This window comes from Hemiscyllium ocellatum, chromosome 5, assembly GCF_020745735.1.
Source record: "Hemiscyllium ocellatum isolate sHemOce1 chromosome 5, sHemOce1.pat.X.cur, whole genome shotgun sequence".
NCBI classification, from domain to species: domain Eukaryota; kingdom Metazoa; phylum Chordata; class Chondrichthyes; order Orectolobiformes; family Hemiscylliidae; genus Hemiscyllium; species Hemiscyllium ocellatum.
The window spans coordinates 41,268,393-41,291,222 of NC_083405.1; the positions used below are offsets into that span (position 1 = coordinate 41,268,393).

The window sequence follows — 22,830 nt, forward strand, 5'->3', positions numbered from 1 at the left end:
TAAACATCCCAAAGATAACAGATAAGTAAGGCATTGACAGAAGGAAAGGTCTAGCTGCAGTCTCTATGATGTGGCAGTGCATGTGTTGGACTGTGGTGGACAAATTTAAAAATCACGCAGCACCAGGTTATAGTCCAACAGGTTTATTTGGAAGTACTAGCTTTTTTTTAGATTAGATTACTTACAGTGTGGAAACAGGCCCTTCGGCCCAACAAGTCCACACCGACCCGCCGAAGCGCAACCCACCCATACCCCTACATATACCCCTTACCTAACACTACGGCCAATTCACCTGACCCGCACATCTTTGGACTGTGGGAGGAAACCGGAGCACCCGGAGGAAACCCACGCAGACACGGGGAGAACGTGCAAACTCCACACAGTCAGTAGCCTGAGTCGGGAATTGAACCCAGGTCTCAGGCGCTGTGAGGCAGCAGTGCTAACCACTCTGCCACCGTGCCGCCCAGCACTGCTCCTTCATCAGGTAGCTATGCAGCAGTTTCTAGCATGATGGATAAAATATTTGATAGACTAATGAACAAAAGATAGAAATGCACCAGGGCCTGAAGGTCTCCACTCAAGGGGTTTAAATGAACTGGCTGCAGAGATAATGGAGGCATCCTGAAATATTCCAGACAGTGGAAAACTCTCATATGCCAACTTTGTTCAAGTAAAGAGGGAAACAGAAAGTAGAAAACGATAGGCCAGCTAGTCTCATATCTGTCATTGGGAAGAAGCTAGAATCCATTATCAAAGAAAAACAGCAAGTCATTTAGAAATGATAAATGCAACCAACTAGAGTTAACATAGTTTTGTGAAAGGAAGACCATGTTTGATCAATTTTCTAAAGTTATTTCAGGATATGACAAGGACAGTTTTTAAAACGAAACCAGTAGATTTAATTTTTTATTCATCCATGAGATGTGGATGTCACTGGCTGCATCAACACTTATTGTCCAACCCTAAATGCCCTAAGAAGTGTTAGTGAATTACCTTCTTGAATCGCTGCAGGTGAACATACAATACTGTTCAGGGAGGGAGTTTCAGGATTTGGACCCAGGAACACTGATTGAATGGCGACATACTTCAAATCAGGATGCTGAGTGGCTTGGGGGTACCTGCAGTTTGTTGTGTTCACACGGGTATGGTTTTGGAGGTTTGTAAGAAGATTTGGTGAATTTCTGTAGTGCATCTTGTTGATAACACACACTGCTGCTACCGAGCATCAGTGGTGTAGGAAGTGGATGTTTGTGGAGATGTTGCCAATCAAGTGAACTGTTTTGTCCTGCATGTTTCTCCCGTGTTGTTGGAGCTACACTCAGCCAAGCAAGTGTGCAATAATTCATTACACTTCTGATATAGTGTATTATAATGTAGTGTATTTGGATTTCTAGAAGACGCTCAATGTAAGTTGAGAACGTTACCAGTAAGCCAAAGGTGGCAGTCAGATTCATGGACAAAAGGTGCACCCCTTATACAAGATTTCCATTCATAGTGTTGAGAAAATACACTGTGAATTGTATTGGTAGAATTAAATATCGAGCTCTTCGGTGATAACACATTAAATATAGCATTCAGCTGTATTGAAACTTTTAATAAAGTAATTTTCTGGCAATTATATTTTGTCAAGCTTATTGGAAAATATTTTGTATTTTTCTGCAAGCATACCTCAACCAATTTGTGAATCGTAATACCATCCTCCCTTATCAATTTGTACCATTTGGCTACTCTGTCTTCTCGGTCTTCCAGGTTCAACAGATTATCTCTTCGGTTATCCCTTCTTGCAAACATTGCACTCTCACTCCAAGCTTTCATGAGTGTTTGTAGTGTTTCTACATTTTCTTTGGTCTTCTGAACCCTACTCGCCAGATCATAGACTGCGTCCTTCAAAAGGACAATGCAGTTCCAGCAGTTTTCATTCTGCCAAGTAATAGTCTCCTCTGCAGCCTTCAGCTCATCATCAATAGCTTCCAATTCATTAAAGATTAGTGGAAACTCAACTTCCAAGACAGTCTGTTTCAGCTTATTGTACCACTTCACCATCAATTCCAAGGTTCCGACGTACTAAAACAACAAATGAGAATTAGCAGAGTCCTTTATGAATACTATTATTTCCAGAGAGGCAGGAGCAGTATTTTTCATATGAATGAATCAATGACAAAATCAATATTTAATCCCATATTCATTTCAATAAATAACTCACCAAAGGATCATCTTAGTGGAAAGTATTTTCCCAATGCTGGGATGGGACAGAATAAAGAAAATCTGCATGCTATTTTCAACAGAAAAATCACAAGGAAATGATTTGAATTGATAAGGTTTCTTTGCTTAATTATTCAGGTGGGCGGCACGGTGGCACAGGTGGGCGGCACGGTGGCACAGTGGTTAGCACTGCTGCCTCACAGCGCCTGGAGACCCGGGTTCAATTCCCGACTCAGGCGACTGACTGTGTGGAGTTTGCACGTTCTCCCCGTGTCTGCGTGGGTTTCCTCCGGGTGCTCCGGTTTCCTCCCACATCACAAAGATGTGCGGGTCAGGTGAATTGGCCATTCTAAATTGCCCATAGTGGTAAGGGGTAAGGGATAATGTAGGGGTATGGGTGGGTTGCGCTTCGGCGGGTCGGTGTGGACTTGTTGGGCCGTAGGGCCTGTTTCCACACTGTAAGTAATCTAATCTAATCTAAAACCCCTGATATCCTGAGCTTTTATAAACAAATAATAGAAAGATTTGTCATCATTTGAGAGGTGGTGTCCCCTTATGGGCTTGTGTACTCAAAATAGTTTATAATCCTATTTTATATAATAGATATTTGTCACAAGATTTTTATTCTTAAGAGCACTGGAGGAGCTTGGAATCCATTCATATATTTTTTAATGCTAAAATACAGAAGGTATCAGCCAGGAACAATTGTTAAAAACTATTTCTCATATCATAGTTTGATTTTTCACTGCCAGAATCTGTACAAATATCACTGGATATTTCCGTCTTAAGCTGAGAAATACCATAATTTGGGTTAAAATGATTTAACACTTGCCTCAAATCAAATTGCAAACAGCACAGACTTCTCCAGTTTCTTTGCTTAATTATTCACAACATTTAGATGGGCCTAAGGGTAATCCATGCAGGTGAAAAGGAAAATTGCATGGTGAAATTTAGAGAGAAAGACAATTAAAGGGAAAATTGGAGTTCAAAAGAGTGAAATGTCTGAGGTCATGTAACCCATTAACTATCTTTGCTAAGGCTAATATGGTGGGAGATTACTCAGTGACCGGCTGACGTGAAGAGAAAGGCAGCTGTTTAGTAAACATGTCTCAACAGACCAGTGACAGGGCAGCCTGTAATTTAACTGCTGCTTAATGGGTGCTGTGTGTGATACTTATAGGGAGCGTGGATGATCATGACACCACTGTCCAGTTTAGCAATATAATGTACGAAAAAAGAAACACAGCCAAATTTCAGGCAACAACCAGAGTTCTCCATAACATTGAGACCATGGCTTCACTTACACTTACTCGGCTGTGGATTGTCAAATTTTTGATTAAGTGCCAGAAATTCAAGCAGCAGCGATTGATAGGGTGGGGTCCTAGGGCAGCAGCAATCAAGTTATGTCTGTCAGTTTAGGCGCTCCAGTATTCACAACAATAATTTTCAACTACCTTGTGGGCATTTTTGCTTCAATTGATCAATAAATTAGAATCTACACAATACAGTTGCCTGGTCAGTTCCAATTTAAAATTGTAATCTCATCCTAATTTTCTTTTCCAAAATGTACTTTTCTCATTGCAATTTGTAAAATTAGACCCTGTAAGTTCAAACTGACATTCCCAAGAACACAATTAAGCTCAAGCCCTTCCCAATCAATATTTGGAAGTTTCAGGTGATTCAATATAATGGCAATTCAATGTGCTATTTACAAAATATACATTCCGTGATGAAAATACTGACTGAGGGATTTTATACTCTGGTAAGTGGACCCTAAATAATATCTTTTCCCAATCAATCATCTTTGGAACATTTGCCTCAAACGTTAGTGCATCTATCAGCATATAGTCCTGTACATTAGAATGAGTTCACCACTCTTGGTCATGGACAATAAATTGCAGTGGAAGGCCAACAAATTTCAGGCATGCTAAAGAATGTCTTTCACCATGCTGATGATCCTGTAGCAGCAACTGATGTTGATCTTGGAGTAGATCCCTTTGAGTAGAGTAGCTCACAGAGCAGAACCTTGCATCAAACTGCTTCAGATGAAACTCACCAAAACAAAACACTGCATGTTTTTGCAGCCTCAAGGGCAGTGTGCAGAGACTCTACATGTGCAGAAATGAACAGACAGGAAGGACCTTTCTCACTGCCAGCAAGTTATGTCTTGCTGCTTGTTTGAAAGTTTTGAGCAATGAGGTAATATACCAAACCAGCTTGACAGACTGTTAGGGAACCAACTGACAAGGTCCACCATCTCTTTTACCTGCAGGGCCTCAAAGAATGCAAATGACTGCTTAGTGGGCTTACGGCAAAAGGTACTGCCTGCATTTTTTTAAGTCATTCATGGGATTTGGCAATCAGAAGATAGTGATCACCTAAAGTTTCCCAGAGGATAGTTACGACTCAACCACATTGATACAGATTGGGAGTTACGTGCAGACCAGACCTGATAAGAATGGTGAACTTCCTTCCCTAAGGAGCATTGGTGAACCACCTGGATGTTTTACAAAAAGTGATAGAAGTTGCGTGATGACAACAGGCTAGTCTTTTATATTCCAAATTTTTATTGCATTTAAAGCATCATCTCATTTAAAATTGAAAGGGTAGAGGAAGAAAACAAAGAACTGATGGTCCATTTCACTGTTTAATATGGAATACAAAATTCGAAGATCATCTAAGATCAGTAGGACTGAGAGGCAGTGTTATCATGATGGACATCATATCATACAATCCAGCATGAAATGATTGAGTGATCCTTCATATATCAGACTGAATGATGTTGTTGGAGGGAATCCTGAGGTATAGGATTTACATGTATTTGGAAAGGCAAGGACTGATTAGGGATAGTCAACATGGGGCTTTGCAAATGATAAAGTGTGACCAATGCCTTGGTACTGGGGGAGTTGGCCTGGGACAGGATGCTCATGTTGGGATATTTATCCTTCTGGTCCATTTGCAGGATTTGTGCGAAGACAGCACTGGTGCTAACTCTACAAGGAATTGGGGTATCTGCTGGACATGGTCCATGCTTCTGGTACATGTTGGGTGGCAGGGATGTCTGCTCTGTAGACCATGAAACTGGTTCTGGGTTTGAGATCTCATCTATCGAGCACACGCCCTCAGGTGTCCAAAGATTGCAGTGGTGCATTGCAGTCGATGCTGGATTTCTTCATTAATACCTGCACACACCTGTAAGGAAGTTCCCGAGTTATAGAAAGTGATCCTAATTGTTATAGGGACGTGCCATGGATTTCAATAGTCGGGTTGTGGGTGGGAGGCGGTAATGTTGTTTGGTCGTAATGGGCTGGTAGAGAACCATTGTTTTCCAAATATTTACTTTGAGACCAATTCTCTTAAACACCTTGGTGAACGTGTCAACAATAGTTTGTAGCTCAGTCTTAGTGTGCACACATTGTCTACACAATGTTAGGTCCCTTTCAAAATAGCCATATTGCCCATCTTAACAGGACAGGAAGGCTCCCTACCCCAGTCACACAGGTGACCGCAGTGAAAATTAACTTCAATAAAACAAAACAAGGAAGCCTTGGACTAAGATTGGCTTTTGTGTAGAATTCTACCATTAAAACTTGTAAATTAGACAACTTATAGGACAATATTCTATTCTACAGAAATCCTAGCATACAACTGTATAGATTAATAAACCTTGTGTCTTGTCTTTTGCATAAACTGCTGCAGCTACAAGGAAAGGGGTGAGGAAAAATCAGGCCAATGAAAGTGTCCCCGCAGCTCTCAGGAATGTGGGTCCAAAGCTCACATTGAGTCACAGGTCTGATTGGATGCACGTGGTCAGCCAGACTAAATTTTCTGATCGTGACTCAGATTGGGCCCTAGAGTCAGTGAAATGGTGCACCATTAGGGAGTAGGGGCAAGATGGCATTGGGAGTATTTGTGATTGATGCTGTGATCTTTGGACAGTTTCCCCCAATGCAGCATTTTCTGGGGCGGGGTCTCTCAGGACAAACCTTGAAGCAACAATCTCCAGCAGATATCAGGACCCTTATCTTTATATACAAAAGGCTTAAAGTCTGCTTCATGCATTTCTAAATCCTACCTCTGGGTAGTTTTTACTCAATATGGCAGTGAATGAAGTTTGCATGTTTCAACCAACTATTTTAGTGTTTTACACACCTCACGATACCAGAAAATGTGCAACAAGCAGTCCAAATTTTCAAAATAATTCAGTGTTCTCATAAAAGCAAGGAACTGTTAATAATTCCAAAGATGTTTTTCTTTCACTACCTGACCTAGAGGCCTAATTTGCTCAGACTCCACCTGAAAAAAAAACTGCCCTCAATCAGTCCTGAATCCAACGTCTACGAATTTGAATTTTTGTTACAATGAAAACATGATTTTCTAAATACACTCCATTACAACTGGTAACCACAAAAATCTATAAATATTCTCAGCCAAAATAAAGGAAATTATTTCCTTAATGAGGAGTACTGAACAGAAATGCAATATGTGGCAGTTCAGGACCTTTGTGTGTCTGTATCAGAGAAGTACAATTGCATATGTAACTAACAACTTTTATCCGAAACAGAGGTAAGTCGTAATCAGAAGTACCCCTCTTTTACACTTTAAATGTTCAGCTTTATTTTAAACAAAAGGGCACATAGATTTAAAAATGCATTAGTCAGTCATGAATTTGAAATAATATGGTAAAAATAAGACCTCCTACTGATTAAACCATATTTCTTAAAAAAGACAAACCTTAGTCAAAGTCTCTCTCTTTTCAAAGATGGTTGCAGCTGCCTCTGGAATGTCAGGTTGATTCAACATCTGAAGGTATTTCACCTCTCGTAGTACAGCAACAAGCTGAAACACAACATTCAATCAGAAAAATTAATCTGCTATAGTTAAATATCTCTTCAATAGAGATTGTCCCAGTATTGTACATGACAGATAGAAAATCTCTAAATAGTTGCTTTACTTTAAAATCTTTGAACATTTGAATACTGGCAAAAAAAAAATTGAAGTTTTTGCACTTATCATGACAATTTAAGGAAACACCAATATGTACGCTGCGTGAGATGGGTGGGGTGGCAAACACCAATCTCCTCTCTTAGAATATAAATGTTTTTCTTCCCTTCAACCTGATATTCTTGTAAATTGTCTTGATGAGTACAAGATGGAAAGTTACAACATAGTGTATTTTTCTTCAAACGTTCTGCACTACCATCTTTAGTTTCCTAGATTGTTTGCAGATGTTCACACCACACAAGGGACATAATGAGATCATTTGTGGTTAACCTGCTTTCATGCAAAACAGAGCAAAAGATAGTGAGGGGAGAATCGCAAGACTATAACTGTAATACAATGTGTAATGGGATAGTTCCTCCACAAATGATGATTGATCATAGTAATAGTCTGTTTTTAGATACTTTGCCACTTTCAATTCTCAAACTATAGGATTTATTATCTTTTTGTAGTTGTACTTGTGCTGGTTTCCATTTCTGTTGTATGTTAGCAAGTTTCCAACAACTCTTTTTGGTACAAAGTTAAAAATCACACAACACCAGGGTTATAGTCCAACAGGTTTATTTGGAATCTCTAGCTTGCGGAGCACTGCTACTTCATCAGGTGGCTGTGGTGAATAAGATTGTAAGATACAGAATTTATAGCAGAAGTTTACAGTGTGATGTAACTGAAATATATGCTGAAAAAAACCTGGATTGTTTGTTAAGTCTCTCATCTTTTAGAATCACTATGTTGGTTTCAGTTCTTTCATATGTAAATGGCAAAACTGTTTTAAAAAGTTACATTCTCAAGTGAACTTTAACAATCGGCCCAGATAACGTACTGAAAATGAGAGTTTCCCTGTCTGAGATTGTCTGTGCCATAATGGTCAGACTGATTCTAAGCTAAAAATTGGATTTACAGAATCTTACATGGAGTCATGCAGTTTTGAACAAAGTAAAATGTAATTCTGCAAGTACAAATTCACCCCATAAGCTTATGTGTGTATGTGTGTGCGTGTGTGTGTGGGGGGGGGGAGGGGGGGGGGGGGGTGGCTGTTGCGGGTGTATGAGTGCCATTGACACAGTGCGTGTATGTGTGTTTGAATGAGTGTGTAACGGAGTATAAGGAGTATAAGTCTGTGAGAGGGTGTGGGTGGGAGTGTCTGCGTGAGTATGTGTGTCTGTGTAGGAGAATGTATGTGTTGGCATATGTCGGCGCGTGTGGAGAGGAATGTCTGTCTCCGTGTATGTGTGTGTGTCAATCTGTCTGTCTGTGTGTGTAGTGCAATGGGGTCACCTGTAGTGTGACATGAACCCAAAGTCCCGGTTGAGGCCATCCCCATGGATACTGAACTAGGCTATCAGCCTTTGCTCAGCCACTTTTCGTTGTTGCCTGTCCTGAAGTCCACCTTGGAGGACTTGTCACGGTAGACACTGAAAGACGTGTCAGAATGTCGACATGAACACCACTATTACACGTGGGGACACCTCCCACCATGTATGTGGCAGGTACCCATGTTGTCTATCTCAGGCAAGGGTGCGCTGAGGCATGGTACATTGGCAAGACTAAGCAAAGGCTACGGCAACACGATGAATAGACACCGCACAACAATCAACAGACAGGGATGTTCCCTCCCAGTCAGAGAACACTTCAGCGGTACGGGACATTCAACCTTGGACCTTCAGGTGACCATCCTCCAAGGCAGACTTCGGGGCAGGCAACAATGCAATGTGGCCGAGCAGAGGCTGATAGTCAAGTTCAGTACACATGGGGATGGCCTCAACCGGGACCGTGGGTTCATGTCACACTACAGGTGACCCATTGCACCATACACACACTCACACACACACACACACACACACTCTCATAACTACACGTTTGTGGATTGAATTTGTCCTTGCAGAATTACATTTCACTTTACTCAAAAAAGTGCATGAATCCATGTAAGAGTCTGCAAATCCATTTTTAAGATTAGAATCAGTCTGACCATTGTGGCACAGACAGCCTCACACAGGGAAACTCAAACTTTCAATACATTATATAGACTGACATGATACCAACTGTTAAAGTTCACTTGAGAATGTAACTTCATATGCCATTTACATATGAAAGAACTGAAACCAATATGGTCATTCTAAAAGATGAAAGACTTTGACTAACAATCCAGGTCCTTTTCAATATATAATTTCAGTTACATCACACTGTAAACTTTTGCTATAAATTTTGTGTCTTACAATCTTATTCTCCATAACCACCTGATGGAGGAGCAGTGCTCTGAAAGCTAGTGCTTCCAATTAAACCTGTTGGACTATAACCTGGTGTTGTGTGATTTTTAACTTTTTATTTTTGGTAAGCTTTTATGGGTTTTTACCTTATTAGCAAAACTGGACATGTTTAGCTTTACTGAAGTACAATGGCTTAAAAAATCACTGAGTCAGGGTTCAAAGTGGGGCAGGATTGGTCACTCAATATTCCAAGATACAGCAGCTTTAGGCGAGACGAGAAGGAGATAAAGAATAGGGGGTGTCTCAATATTGACCAGGGGATCAATTAAGCGTAAAGGAGGGATGACACGTTAGAAGGCTCCCCAAGTGAAGCCATATAGGTAGAACTTAAACAGCAAAATGGAGCAACCACATTGCTGGTAATATGCTAAAGGCCCTGTAATGGTCCAAAAGCAGATGTGCAGGCAAATTTCAGAGAAATTTAAAAGTAATGGGGTAGTGACATAAGGGATTTCAACTTCGCCAACATTAAATGGGCTAGTCATCGTGTGAAAGGTTTAGAGGGAGCAAAATTCTTAAAATGCATTCAGGAGATTCTTTATGCCAGTATTCTGAAGGTGCTACAACAGAGAGAAGGCTGTCCTGAACTTAACTTTAGGTTATGTAGCCATGCAAGAGATCAAAATATTAGGGGGGAACCATTTTGCAAACAGTCACCATAAATCTGTTAGATTCAAGATTGTTATGGAAAGGGTCAAGAATGGGCTTGAAATCAAAAGTCTAAAATAGGGGAAGGCCAATTTTAATAAAACCAAATACATGATTTGGCCAGAGTGAACTGGGAGCAGATACTTTGACAGAAATCAATGTCAGAGCAATAGGCCATATTCAAGGAGAGAAGAGAGAGAGAACAGCCAACATATTTGAATAAAGACAAAACAGTGAGAATAACAAATCCAATGAACTTGGATATTGAACCCTAGGTAAAGAAAAAAAGAAGGCTTGAGGCAGAAAAGGAGGACTCAAAACAGCAGAACCCTGAGAGTAGTACAGAACCCTGAGAGTAGTACAGAATATGCAAGAGGACGTTAAAAAGAAAATTAGAAGAGCAAAGAAGGTGATGAAAGAATAATTGCAAGTAAAATAAATGAAAATCCTAAGCTATTTTACAAGTACATTAAAGGTAAAAGGATAACTAGGGCAAGAGTAGTGCCTATTAAAAACCACAGAAGTAATTTGTGCTTGGATCTAGAGGATGTAGATAGGGTTTTAAAAATGCATACTTCACATCAGTGTTCCTTGGTCAGAGAGTCGATATGGATACAGAAATCAGTGAGAAGAGCTGTGATGTATTTTTTAAAAATTAGCATAGACAGACACGGTGCTCCAAGTGGTCTGGCAGGCTTAAAAAAACATAAATATCCAAGGCTGGATGAAATATATCTGAGGCTGTTGAATGAGGCAAGAGAAGAAACAGTAGAGATGTTAATGTTTTGTTAAGCTGATACCCCCCAACAGATTGGTTAGTGTCTGACCAAAATGATTACAATAAGAGCTGAAAATGTGTTGCTGGTTAAAGCACAGCAGGTCAGGCAGCATCCAAGGAACAGGAAATTCGACGTTTCGGGCCAGAGCCCTTCATCAGGAATGAGGAGAGGGTGCCAGGCAGGCTAAGATAAAAGGTAGGGAGGAGGGACTTGGGGGAGGGGCGATGGAGATGTGATAGGTGGAAGGAGGTCAAGGTGAGGGTGATAGGCCGGAGTGGGGTGGGGGCAGAGAGGTCAGGAAGAGGGTTGCAGGTTAGGAGGGCGGTGCTGAGTTCAAGGGAATCGACTGAGACAAGGTGGGGGGAGGGGAAATGAGGAAACTGGAGAAATCTGAGTTCATCCCTTGTGGCTGGAGAGTTCCCAGGCGGAAGATGAGGCGCTCTTCCTCCAACTGTCGTGTTGTTATGTTCTGGCGATGGAGGAGTCCAAGGACCTGCATGTCTTCGGTGGAGTGGGAGGGAGAGTTAAAGTGTTGAGCCACGGGGTGGTTGGGTTGGTTGGTTGGTTCGGGCATCCCAGAGGTGTTCCCTGAAGTGTTCTGCAAGTAGGCGGCCTGTCTCCCCAATATAGAGGAGGCCACATTGGGTGCAGCGGATGCAATAGATGATGTGTGTGGAGGTGCAGGTGAATTTGTGGCGGATATGGAAGGATCCCTTGGGGCCTTGGAAAGAAGTAAGGGAGGAGGTGTGGGCGCAAGTTTTGCATTTCCTGCGGTTGCAGGGGAAGGTGCCGGGAGTGGAGGTTGGGTTGGTGGGGGGTGTGGACCTGACGAGGGAGTCGCGAAGGGAGTGGTCTTTGCGGAACGCTGATAGGGGAGGGGAGGGAAATATATCCCTGGTGGTGGGGTCCGTTTGGAGTTGGCGGAAATGACGGCGGATGATGCGCTGTATACGGAGGTTGGTGGGGTGGTACAATAAGACACCTGCACTTTACTATGTAGCTAATTTATTGAGTTAGAATACTTAATTACACATATGAATTAATAATTGTTAGTTTATATGATATTATAAAGTTATATAATTAGATTAAACAACTGAGATAAGCAAGAGAATCTCTCACTGACCTTCTATCCATCGGGGACTTTGGTGAGCTCTCAGAACTCTATCTCAGATCACATGGCATCAGTTGCCTGAACCCCAGGCCAATGGTGTGTAATCCAATGAATGGAGCAAAGTCTTTGATATTAATACCTTTCTGAAGCTAAGGTTATGAGCTGAGTTCCCATTTTGTGATAGTTTCAGCACATTTCCAGACCATGTAGACTGTGCAAGCGGGTAGTTCACACCAACCTCAATGTCAGGTAGCCAAAAACGCACTGTTTTTGCATTAGGAGAGAGTGAGCACTGTTGATGCTGGAGATCAGAGTTGAGAGTATGGTACTAGAAAAGTACAGCGGGTCAGGCAGGATCCAAGGAGCAGGAGAATTGACAAATCAGAATAAACCCCTTCATTGAGAATGATGAAGGGCTTATGGTCCTTGGATACTGCTTGACCTGCTGTGCTTTTCCAGCACCACACTCTCGACTGTTTTTGCATTAGGCCTATCTTCCATGTACATTTTTCCACATTACTTGAATTGCTTATTGTCATATCCAATTAACCCTTAATGGTCTGGTTTGAAGATATTATTTTTTGGCCCAATACTACACCAATCAATAATTTTCAATTGCTCTCTGGTCACAGGAAAGGTGCCAGAGGACTAGAGGACAGACAATGTGGTACCATTGTTCAAGGAGGAAGCATGGCATAAATCAGGAAACTAAAGGCCAGTCAGTCTAACCTAGTGATGGGGAAACCTGTTGGAAGCAATTCTGAAGAATCACCTTAATCTGCACTTGGGCAGACAGGGATTAGAATATTGTTCATTTTCATTTTATCCTTTATGAATTGACAGTCAGCATGGCTTTGTTAAGTGGGTCATGCCTGACCAACTAGATTGAATTTTTCGAAGAGACGACAAGGTATACTGGTGTAGTCTGCTTAGACTTCTGCAAGGTTTTAGATAAGGTCCCAGAAGGTAGCCTGATAACAAAGGCAAGAGCCCATGGGATTGATGGAAATTTGGTAAACTGCAGCCAAAATGGACTGAGAGGTAGGAAATAGAGAGTGACAGGTGATGGTCAAGACGTGTTTTTGTGATTGGAAGCCTGTATCCTGTGCAAATCTGCAGGGATCAGTCTTGGGTTCCTTGCTGTTTGCGGATGTAGCAGGGTTGTTCAGAAAGCTCATTGATAAAATGAAAATTAGTGATGTGGAATATAGTGAGGAGGATTGCCTTACATTACAGGAGAACATAGGCAGATTGGTCACATGGGTTGATCAATGGTAAATGAAATTCAATCTGGTTTATTGTGAGGTGATAGATTTGGACAGGACAACAAGGCAAGGGAATACGTGATGAATGGTGGGCCCTGAGAACCACCAATAATCCTCCAAAGATGTGCGGGTCAGATAAATTGGCCATGCTAAATTGCCCGTAGTGTTAGGTAAGGGGTAAATGTAGGGGTATGGGTGGGTTGCTCTTCGGAGGGTCGGTGTGGACTTGTTGGGCCAAAGGGCCTGTTTCCACACTGTAAGTAATCTAATCTGAAGGACCTTGGTGTGCATGTCAACTGATCCCTTAATGTAGTGGGACAAGTAATTAATGTCATTAAGGAGGCAAATGGCACTCTTGCCTTTATTAGGTGAGGCTCAGAGTTTAACAGTATACAGGTTATGCTGGAATGATATAAAACATTGGTTAGACCAGAGGTTGAGTACTGTGTTGCAATTCTGGAATCCACATAATTGGATGAATGTGATTACACTGGAGAGTTTGCAGAGGAGATTTAGCAGGACATTGCCTGGACTGGAGCGTTTAAGTTATGAACAGAGATTAGATAGATGGAGCTGTTTTCCTCAGCATTCAGGAGATTGAATGGGGATGTGTCTGAGATGTATAAAATTATGACAGCATAGATAAGGTAGATAGGAAGGAACTTTCGCATTTGGTGTAGGGATCAATGACCAGGGGCACAGATTGAAGGTATGGGGCAGGAGGTGAAGATGGTTGTAAGGATATTTTCTTCTCTCAGAGGATAGTGGGAATCTGAAACTCACTGCCTGTAAGAATGGTAGAGGCAGAAACCCTCACAACATTTGGCACAGTCCAAGGCTATGGGGCCAAGTGGTGGAAAATAGGATTAGAATAGTTAGGTGGTTGTTTTTGATTGGCTGAAGTATCTTTTTCTGTGCTATCAACCTCTACGGTTATGTCTGAACTTGAAACAGAATTATAACAAATTGCTTTACCAGCAACACTTACTTATTAAACACATCCAGGGGTCCAAAAGCAGATCTGCATCACTGCTGACCTGATGCAAGTCCATGAGGGAAGGAGCAAAGGAAGCAATCAAAAATGTAAATCCCCCCAGCCACACATTCTACTTTTAAAAAAACTCAGCATTTTATTGGCACTTTCAATAGATTAAGCTAAATTTTTATCTGATAGTGTTGAAGACAAGAGACATGTATCCTCACAACGTCCCTCCACCAATACATTCATAATTAACCAATTTACAATTTTGATCCAGGGAGGGGTTTCATTGCCTTCAATGAAATATGGCTTTTTTCCTAGTGACCTTTGTGCTTTGGGGAAGCCACAAATCTATCCAAGCTTTGTGGCACTTTTGCGGTGTGTAGCTATGATATCTAAATTAGTGAAGAATAAACTCTAAAGCACAGGCATCAGCAAACTTTCTTTGCTTGACCTCAATGTTTGCTCACTTATGTTACAGAGACCCCTCGTGATAGTGTGAAAGGAATGGTAAGATATGATGGCTTTTGGCTCCTTCACAGCCATCCAGAGAGGAGTCCAGGCTGAATAACTATGGGTTACACTGAAAAAAAGCTTTCAAGAAGCAAACTCTTATGATTCAAAGTAGCTCAATGCTTCTCATATAATTTGTGTCCTGTCAATACTACGAGGTGAGCTAGCAGGCTACATCCTTTTTTACGGCCTCAGATTTTTCCCATCAACCTTGTGGAAGACAGCAATATTCATTTCCTGTAAATTCAGTTTAACTCAATTGTGTATGATTCTGCATGAGAGTTTCAACTAGTGTTTTTGTTGATAAATGGTCACTCAGCAGAGTTGAATGACAAAGAAGAAAACCCTGCAGAAATTCAAGGCATCGAACTGGTTCGATGAACTGTATAGGTTCATTTCAATAAAGGTGAATTGGGATATTAATGCCTTCTGTACCTGATGGTCGAAGTTCACACTGAGAAAACCAGCTTCAGAATTACGCTTGATAATTGTTTGATCCAAGTTGAACTGACAAATTGTGTGAACCCCACTTGTCCATGACAAGTAAATCTGTTCTTCATACTCATCCAGTAAAGTCAGCATCTCCAGGTATTTCTGATAGACTATCCCAGCTTCTGAGCCTTCAAGATTTCTAAAAAGAAATATTATTGAATAAATTAATTCCCATTCATTTTATTTTACAAACTGTTCACAATAAAGGAAGAAGTTTAGAAAAAGTCTCATTCCAATCAAAGAATTATTACGAATCTTGGTTTATCATCCTATGTATAGCCTATCCTACAATACAAGCCAGTCATTCTCTACAACATAGCAAGAGAAAAGATCAGACTACAAATCACCTGAACTGCCTACTACTTATACCTGAACTGGCTGTCCGTTAGATCCTGTAATAAGCTAGAACTGTGAAAAGTTCATTTATTTAGTTTATTAATAAATAAATGTTAGAAAAAGTTAAATCTGTTCTCTAGTGCTGCTAATTTAAGAAAAAAATCTGCTTATCGTATAGGCAGCCCTTCTCAAATCAAATGACAAAATCTCTTCATTAGAATGATTCTTGTTTCCCTCTTAATACTACATACATTATTTCATCCTAAGTGAAAATATCTAATTCTACACACTCCTATTTCCTACCTATACAATTGCGAGAAAACCAAGATTTATGTAACCAAACTGTTGCAAAGATCTTTCCTTAAAAATACTCTGACTTTTAAACCCAACAGGGGTGTTCTTCAAGGCTGCACTTGTGTCAACAATACAGGAGTGTAGGAGGTTAGATTACTTAGTGTGGAAACAGCCCTTCGGCCCAACAAGTCCACACCGACCCATTCCCCTATATTTACCCCTTTACCTAACACTACGGGCAATTTAGATTAGATTAGATTACTTACAGTATGGAAACAGGCCCTTTGGCCCAACAAGTCCACACCGACCCGCTGAAGCGCAACCCACCCATACCCCTACATTTACCCCTTACCTAACACTACGGGCAATTTAGCATGGCCAGTTCTCCTAATCTGCACATCTTTGGACTGTGGGAGGAAACCGGAGCACCCAGAAGAAACCCACGCAAACACAGGGAGAATGTGCAAACTCCACACAGTCAGTTGCCTGGGGCTGGAATTGAACCCAGGTCACTAGCACTGTGAGGCAGCAGTGCTAACCACTGTGCCATCGTACCGCCCATGATCGGGGAAAGAACTGGAGGAGAAGTGGCTGGGGGTGGGGGTCGGGGTGGGGTGGGGGCTGTTTGTGGGAAAGGCCTACTGGGTCCTTGGCCCTCATTGTCATCTCTCCAGCCACACCTTGGCTTCTGGACTCTCTTCTATCCTCAGGCCGGGGGAGTCATCCCACCCCCAAGTCCTCTCTACTGATAACTATACAACTCTTTCCATCCTTAAAGCTGCTTGTTTCCCAAATGGATGTGACTTCACCAGGTCCAACAACTACAAAGAGATAAGAGTAAATATTTTAAGAGTGTGAGCAAATACAGAGGAACCTCAATTAATTATCGGGCATTTGATTAACCGAACTTCGGATCAAGTGAACAAGATCGGAAGGTCCCAATGCATGGCTAACTGTATTATGCAGCAATGATTACCCGGCAACTGATTAACCAAATGAAATACTCTCCACCCATGCCCTTCAGATAATTAAGGCTCCTCTGTGTACATTTGCAAAAAAAGTCTTCAGAACTAAGTGTCACCAGTGCTATTGATGTGCTGTCAGTAGGTTTTTTTCTCTCTTTCCCATGCTCCTCAGCTGCTGTCTGATCTGCTGCACTCTTCCAGCTTCATATCTAATGATTCTGATTTCCAGCATCTGTAGACCTCACTGTCGCCTAGTCAATGAAAACTAACACTGTAAAGTCTCTTCGAAGGATACCCACCTTGAAGAAGCTTTCCTCCTCCCTCTGAAGACTGGCCAGTCAGTCTGTCGCCCAATGTGACCCCAAGGTAACCACCTCTGCTCTGAAGCTCTTCAACCACACTCTGAAACAACCTCTTTCTACTCACCAAATCACTCCAATCTTCCCACCCTTCACAATAACCCCCTACCTGCATCCACCTATCGCCATCCCACCTACTGTTCCCCCCCGCCTCAGCCTCACCCCCCCCCCCCAATTCATTTCTGGCCTCCACTCCCCAGTCCTGATGAAAGGTTTCAGCCCAAAATATTGACTTGCCTGCTCCTCAGATGCTGTCTGACCTGCTGCGCTTTTCCAGCTTCACATCTGTTGAGTCTGACTTCTGGCACCTATAGTCCTGACTGTCTCCTCACCATGTCTAAGTGCAATCCCCACTTCAAAATGCTTCCCTGCACATATGCAATACTGTATATGTGATTGAATCATGCACATACTTATTCCTGAATGAGTGCACACGCCACGGTCAAAAACTGCTCTTATCCAATGGTTTACCTCTGAAGTCACTCCTCCAGGTGAAGGATGGCACTGAATCCTTTTCCAGCACTTCCACTGCTTTACTCATCATATTTCCATTTCCATTACAATTCTGAAAGGTAGATTATCAAGCCCTGGCATTTGTCAGTCTTTAACCCCATTAATTTCCTGAGCACTATTTTCTTCAATTCCTAGTCTCACCAGAACCATGGCTCCCTAACATTTATATCCCCTTTCAAGAAGACAGAACTGCAGTCTGTATTGTATTATTTTGCTATTTCTTTGCCTCCGTTATTAGTTCCTTGTTTTCTGACTGTATTTTTTGTGTCAGACCAAGTCAGCATGGGTTACAAACACTTTCCAGAAACGTTACGGAACCAAAGGTCTAGTGAAAGGGAGGAAGTGAAGAAATAATATTAGTCAGAAAGTGGTGCTGGGGAAATTAATGGAGGTCTGTGCCAGTTACCCTGGAAGCTGCTATGATGTTTACATACTAGAGATCTCACAAGTTCCTGTCTCCTTCCAAGAACCTCGGGCCATATGGGGATGGCTGATGGGAGACCAGAGCTATCCTCTCCAAACTTCACTGATGACACCTTAATATAACCCTCAGTCTGGCATGGAATGGTGATAACATTGCTGTCCACATTTCCACCAGGGCTTCTCTACCTCCTTCAGAGACCTTCTCCTGCAATGACACAAAGGGAGGTACGGAATGTGGTGGAAGTGTTGGGAGGTGTGTTAGAGTTAGGGTGAGGGTTAGAGATCCTGTAGGTGAGAGGTAGCAGAGAGAAAATGGGGGCACTTGCAAAGTGCAATGCCCTGTTGGGTTGTTTATTTCAGCCCAGTGATCTGAGCTGATATCTCTGACCAGGCTGGTTATATCCAGACATGACTTCCTCTGGCAATCTAGAAGAAAAAGCACTGCTCTTCTTCCAACCACCCAATCCACCAGCACATCCAGGTCTCTCTTAACAAAATGAGAAGCAAACATGCCTTCGAGACCACATCATTCAAGATAAGATTGCAGGACTACAGTGAAAGGGCAGTCCTTGGCTTGTAGCACCAGAACTGCTGTGGAGTTGGGATTTAAATATGGCACCAGTGGCACAAACAGACTGAAGTCCTCAAGTGGTGAGCACTTGCAGCCCAAACTAAGAAACACATGTGTAAGGAGATTTCAGTTATCTGTAAGAATAATAGGATGATTAGAGTAGGGGATTTTAACCACACCGCCCTGGTGGCCCAACATTTCAACTCCCCCTCCCACTCTGCCGAGTCTCTCCCTCACTACCCGATGCCTGGAGGAAGAACGCCTCATCTTCCACCTTGGAACACTTCAATCTCAGGGCATAAATGTGGACTCCAACAGTTTCCTCATTTCCCCTTCCCCCATCTCATCCTAGTTCCAAACTTCCAGCTCAGCACTGTCCCCATGACTTGTCCTACCTGCCTATCTTCTTTTTCACCTATCCACTCCACCCTCCTCTCTGACCTATCACCTTCATCCCCACCCCCACTCACCTATTGTAGTCTATGCTACTTTCTCCCCAACCCACCCTCCTCTCATTTATCTCTCCACCCTTCAGGCACTCTGCCTGTATTCCTGATGAAGGGTTTTGCCCGTAACATCGATTTTACTGCTCCTCGGATGCTGCCTGAACTGCTGTGCTTTTCCAGCAACACTAATCCAGAATCCCACAAAAGATGCCAATCAACGATATCGACTCGCTGCCATCTCTCAACAATACAATGCAGCTTCCCCAAGTGTGACTGTATGAGATGTTTTGCCAGTGTTGGTTCTGATATAACCTTTACAGACAGTCTATTTCCCAAAGGAACTGTACATGAACAGAAGCAAATAAACAGATTTACACACAAATGGCCAAAAAGTACATGTGCTACATAACATAAGCATTTCTTCCGTTATATCATAGCAAACAGCTATGAGTAACTACTGAATGTTGTAACCTATAATGAAGAAATATTAGGACGGATATTTCGCACAAATGTTCAATTATTTAATGGCTTTATACATGGAAATCATGACACTTACACATGATCAATAAGCCTGAAATTTGACCAAGGTATCTGAATCCTTTCCTTAAGTTCTTTGGCCCATTTTAAATTTCCCGAAGTTGAAGGCATGTTCTTGTTTAATATCACAGCACCTTTCAGCTTCTATTTGTCAGATATACAGACATACAATTAAACAAACCCGATTCCTTATTTTCAGCCCTAAAAATAGATCACTTCATTAATTTCACATTTTTTACATTTTATTAGTCAATAAACTCATTACACTAACAGTTTAAAAGCTGAAATCTGCATCCCACACACTAAAAGCAAAGTGAAATGTGGAGAGAATAATTAAAAATATACATAATAAAACAAGTTACAGTAATTGGATTTCACTACATCTTGTTCAAAACATACAAGAGACATCTAGCAGCTGAATAGTTTACTCATGGTCCTCTAACAGCCCATTTGGAACACACAACCTCTACCACATGGAAGGACAAGCGGCATAGGAACAACACCACCTGCAAGTTTTGCTCCAAACCAAACATCACCCTCACTTGGAACTACGCAGTCATTTCTTTACTGTTAGTGGATCAAAGTCCTGACATTCCCTTACTAACTGTGGATGGACCTACAATTCCAAGCATATGTGGTGCAAGAAGCCAAATTTAGCAGCATTTTTTCCACAACACTAAAGGATGGACCATAAACACTAGCCCAGCCATCAACTCCCATATCACACGAACAATTAAGTAGCTTACGTCTCCTCCACCGGAAATGCAGTTGAAACAGGAATATACAACTATAGGGTACAATGCTTACTGCACTCTATCTTTGTAACATCTGAGTACAACAGACACACTGACTGCAGTTAAATCAGTTTTCAGGAAAACATGAAAAAGTCAATTTACCCTTTGAACCTGTGACACAGTGCAAAGGGATCCCTGATCTACAATCTGACACTATTATCCATCCCAATCCCAGTTCCTTTAATTCCTCTTGGAAACAAAAGCCAAATATCAGATTCAAATTTGATTTGGCATCAATTGGTGTTTGCATAGAATGCAAGTTTCTACCATCCTTTTGTGGAATTATCTAATTTCATTCCTGAATTCTAATTTTTAGGCTCAAGTACTAGACTCCCCACCCTGTGGAAATAGTTCCATTGTATCTAAAAGCTAACAATTGCAAGTGCTGGACCCCTGAAATAAAACAATAAGTGACTGGAGAAATGCAGCCAGTCTGGATGCATCCATGAACAAAGAAACAAAGGTTAATATTTTGAGTGCAGTGTGACTCATTTTCGCATCTGTAAAGCACGTATTTCTCATAGGAGATGTCATCTTGGATTATACCAAATAAATGCAAATCTTCCTTTTTGTAACACTAGTTTAAAACAACTGTTGGTGTTTGCCACCAAAGAAGAAAATCTCACAGCCAGTCCAGTTGTGGGGCACCATGAGCCCCACTCAAAAGCTCTGGAAATTCTTCCAAGGACACTGGTCAATCATGCTATCCCATATGACCAGCAAGTGCCTCTGGGGCTGTGACTGGCACTTACATTTTGCTGGTCGTATCCGAATGAGGCCAAGAGACCAATTTTATACAGCCACAGAAAAACCAGTCCAAGCTGACCATAGTCTCAAACTAAAACAGCTCCACCTGTCTGCGAGTTGCCCATATACCTCCAAACATTCCTTATTCATGTACTTATTTAAATGTCTTTCTAACATTGTAACTGTACCCGCATCCACCACTTCCTCAGCAAATTCATTCCACACACAAACCACTGACTAAAACAAATAACCTCACAAGTCTTTTTGAAAATCTTTCACCTTAAAAATATGCCCGCTAGTCTTGAAATCCCCACTCTCTGGAACAGACACCTGTCATCCACCTATTTACACTCCTCATGATTTTATAACCTTCCTATGCTCCAGAGAGAGAAATCCCAACCTTTCTTTATAACTCAAACTCTCCATTCCCGGCAACATTCCGGTAAAATTCTTCTAAAATGCCTTAACGACCTTATCTATATGTGATGCAAACTTCAAAGAATTATGTACCTGAAATGCTTGGTCTTTCTATTCTACAACACTTCCCATGGCCTACTTTTAATTGTATAAGTCTTGTCTTTGTACGTCTTAAGAAAGATAATACCTCGCATTTAGCCAAATTAATCTGCATTTGCCACCCTTCAACCCATTCACCAAATTGATTAAGAGCTTTTGGTATTAGATAACTTTCTTCACTGTCCACTGTACCACCAATCCTAGTGTCATACACAAACTTACTAACCATGATTTCCATATTCTCATCTAAGTCATTTATATAAGTGACAAACTGAAGTGGAGCCCTGTGGAACACCACTGGTCTCAGATCTCCAGCCTGAAAAACAACCCTCCACCATCACCCTCTGTCTCCCATCATTAAGCTATTTTTGTTTCCAACTGGCAAGCTCACCCTGAATCCCACGCGTTCTAACTTTACGAATTAGCCTACCATGTAGAACCTTGTCAAAAGCTTAACTAAAGTCCACATATACAATATTTACCACTCTGCCCTCATCAAGTTCTTGGTTACATCCTCAAAAAACTAAAGCAAGTTTGTGAGATGTGATTTCCCACCCAGGAGAAAGTGAGGACTGCATTTGCTGGAGATCAGAATCGAAAAGTCTGGTGCTGGAAAAGCACAGCTGGTCAGGCAGCATCTGAGAAGCAGTAGAATCAACATTTTGAGCATAAGCCCTTCATCAGGAATGTGGGATGGGTGATTGTGAGAGAAATAGGAGAGGGGTGGGGCTGAGGGTAATGTTACTGGGAAGATGATAGGTAGATGCAGGTGAGGGGTGATGGTGACAGGTGATAGGTCAGAGTAGAGGATGGAACGGATAGGTGGGAAGGAAGATGAAGACGTCAAACAGTTCAAGACGGCAGTGCAAAATTGGAGGATTAGATCTGGGATGAGATGGGAGGAGGGGAGATGAGGAAACTGGGGAAATCGACTTCCCACCCACAAAACCATGCTGACTGTCCCTAACCAGTCCTTGCCTCTCCAAATGCATCTCAATCCTATCTTTCAGAATCACCTCCAACAACTAGTTCCTGAAGTACTACCACTGGCCACATTTTCCCCTTGTGGCAT

At 41.8% G+C, this 22,830-nt stretch overlaps 1 protein-coding gene across 1 annotated transcript in view; it reads right to left on the reverse strand.

Moving 5' to 3' along the window:
* Nucleotides 1-22,830, reverse strand: part of LOC132816011 (dynein axonemal heavy chain 11-like) — a 417,048-nt gene that overhangs the window by 347,170 nt on the left and 47,048 nt on the right. Inside the window, exons 9-12 of the mRNA XM_060825416.1 lie at nucleotides 19,721-19,842; nucleotides 15,201-15,396; nucleotides 6,937-7,041; nucleotides 1,669-2,064 (exon numbers count right to left, since the gene is read on the reverse strand). Of these exons, the coding sequence (XP_060681399.1) occupies nucleotides 1,669-2,064; nucleotides 6,937-7,041; nucleotides 15,201-15,396; nucleotides 19,721-19,842 (819 nt within the window). The remainder of the gene's footprint in view (nucleotides 1-1,668; nucleotides 2,065-6,936; nucleotides 7,042-15,200; nucleotides 15,397-19,720; nucleotides 19,843-22,830) is intronic.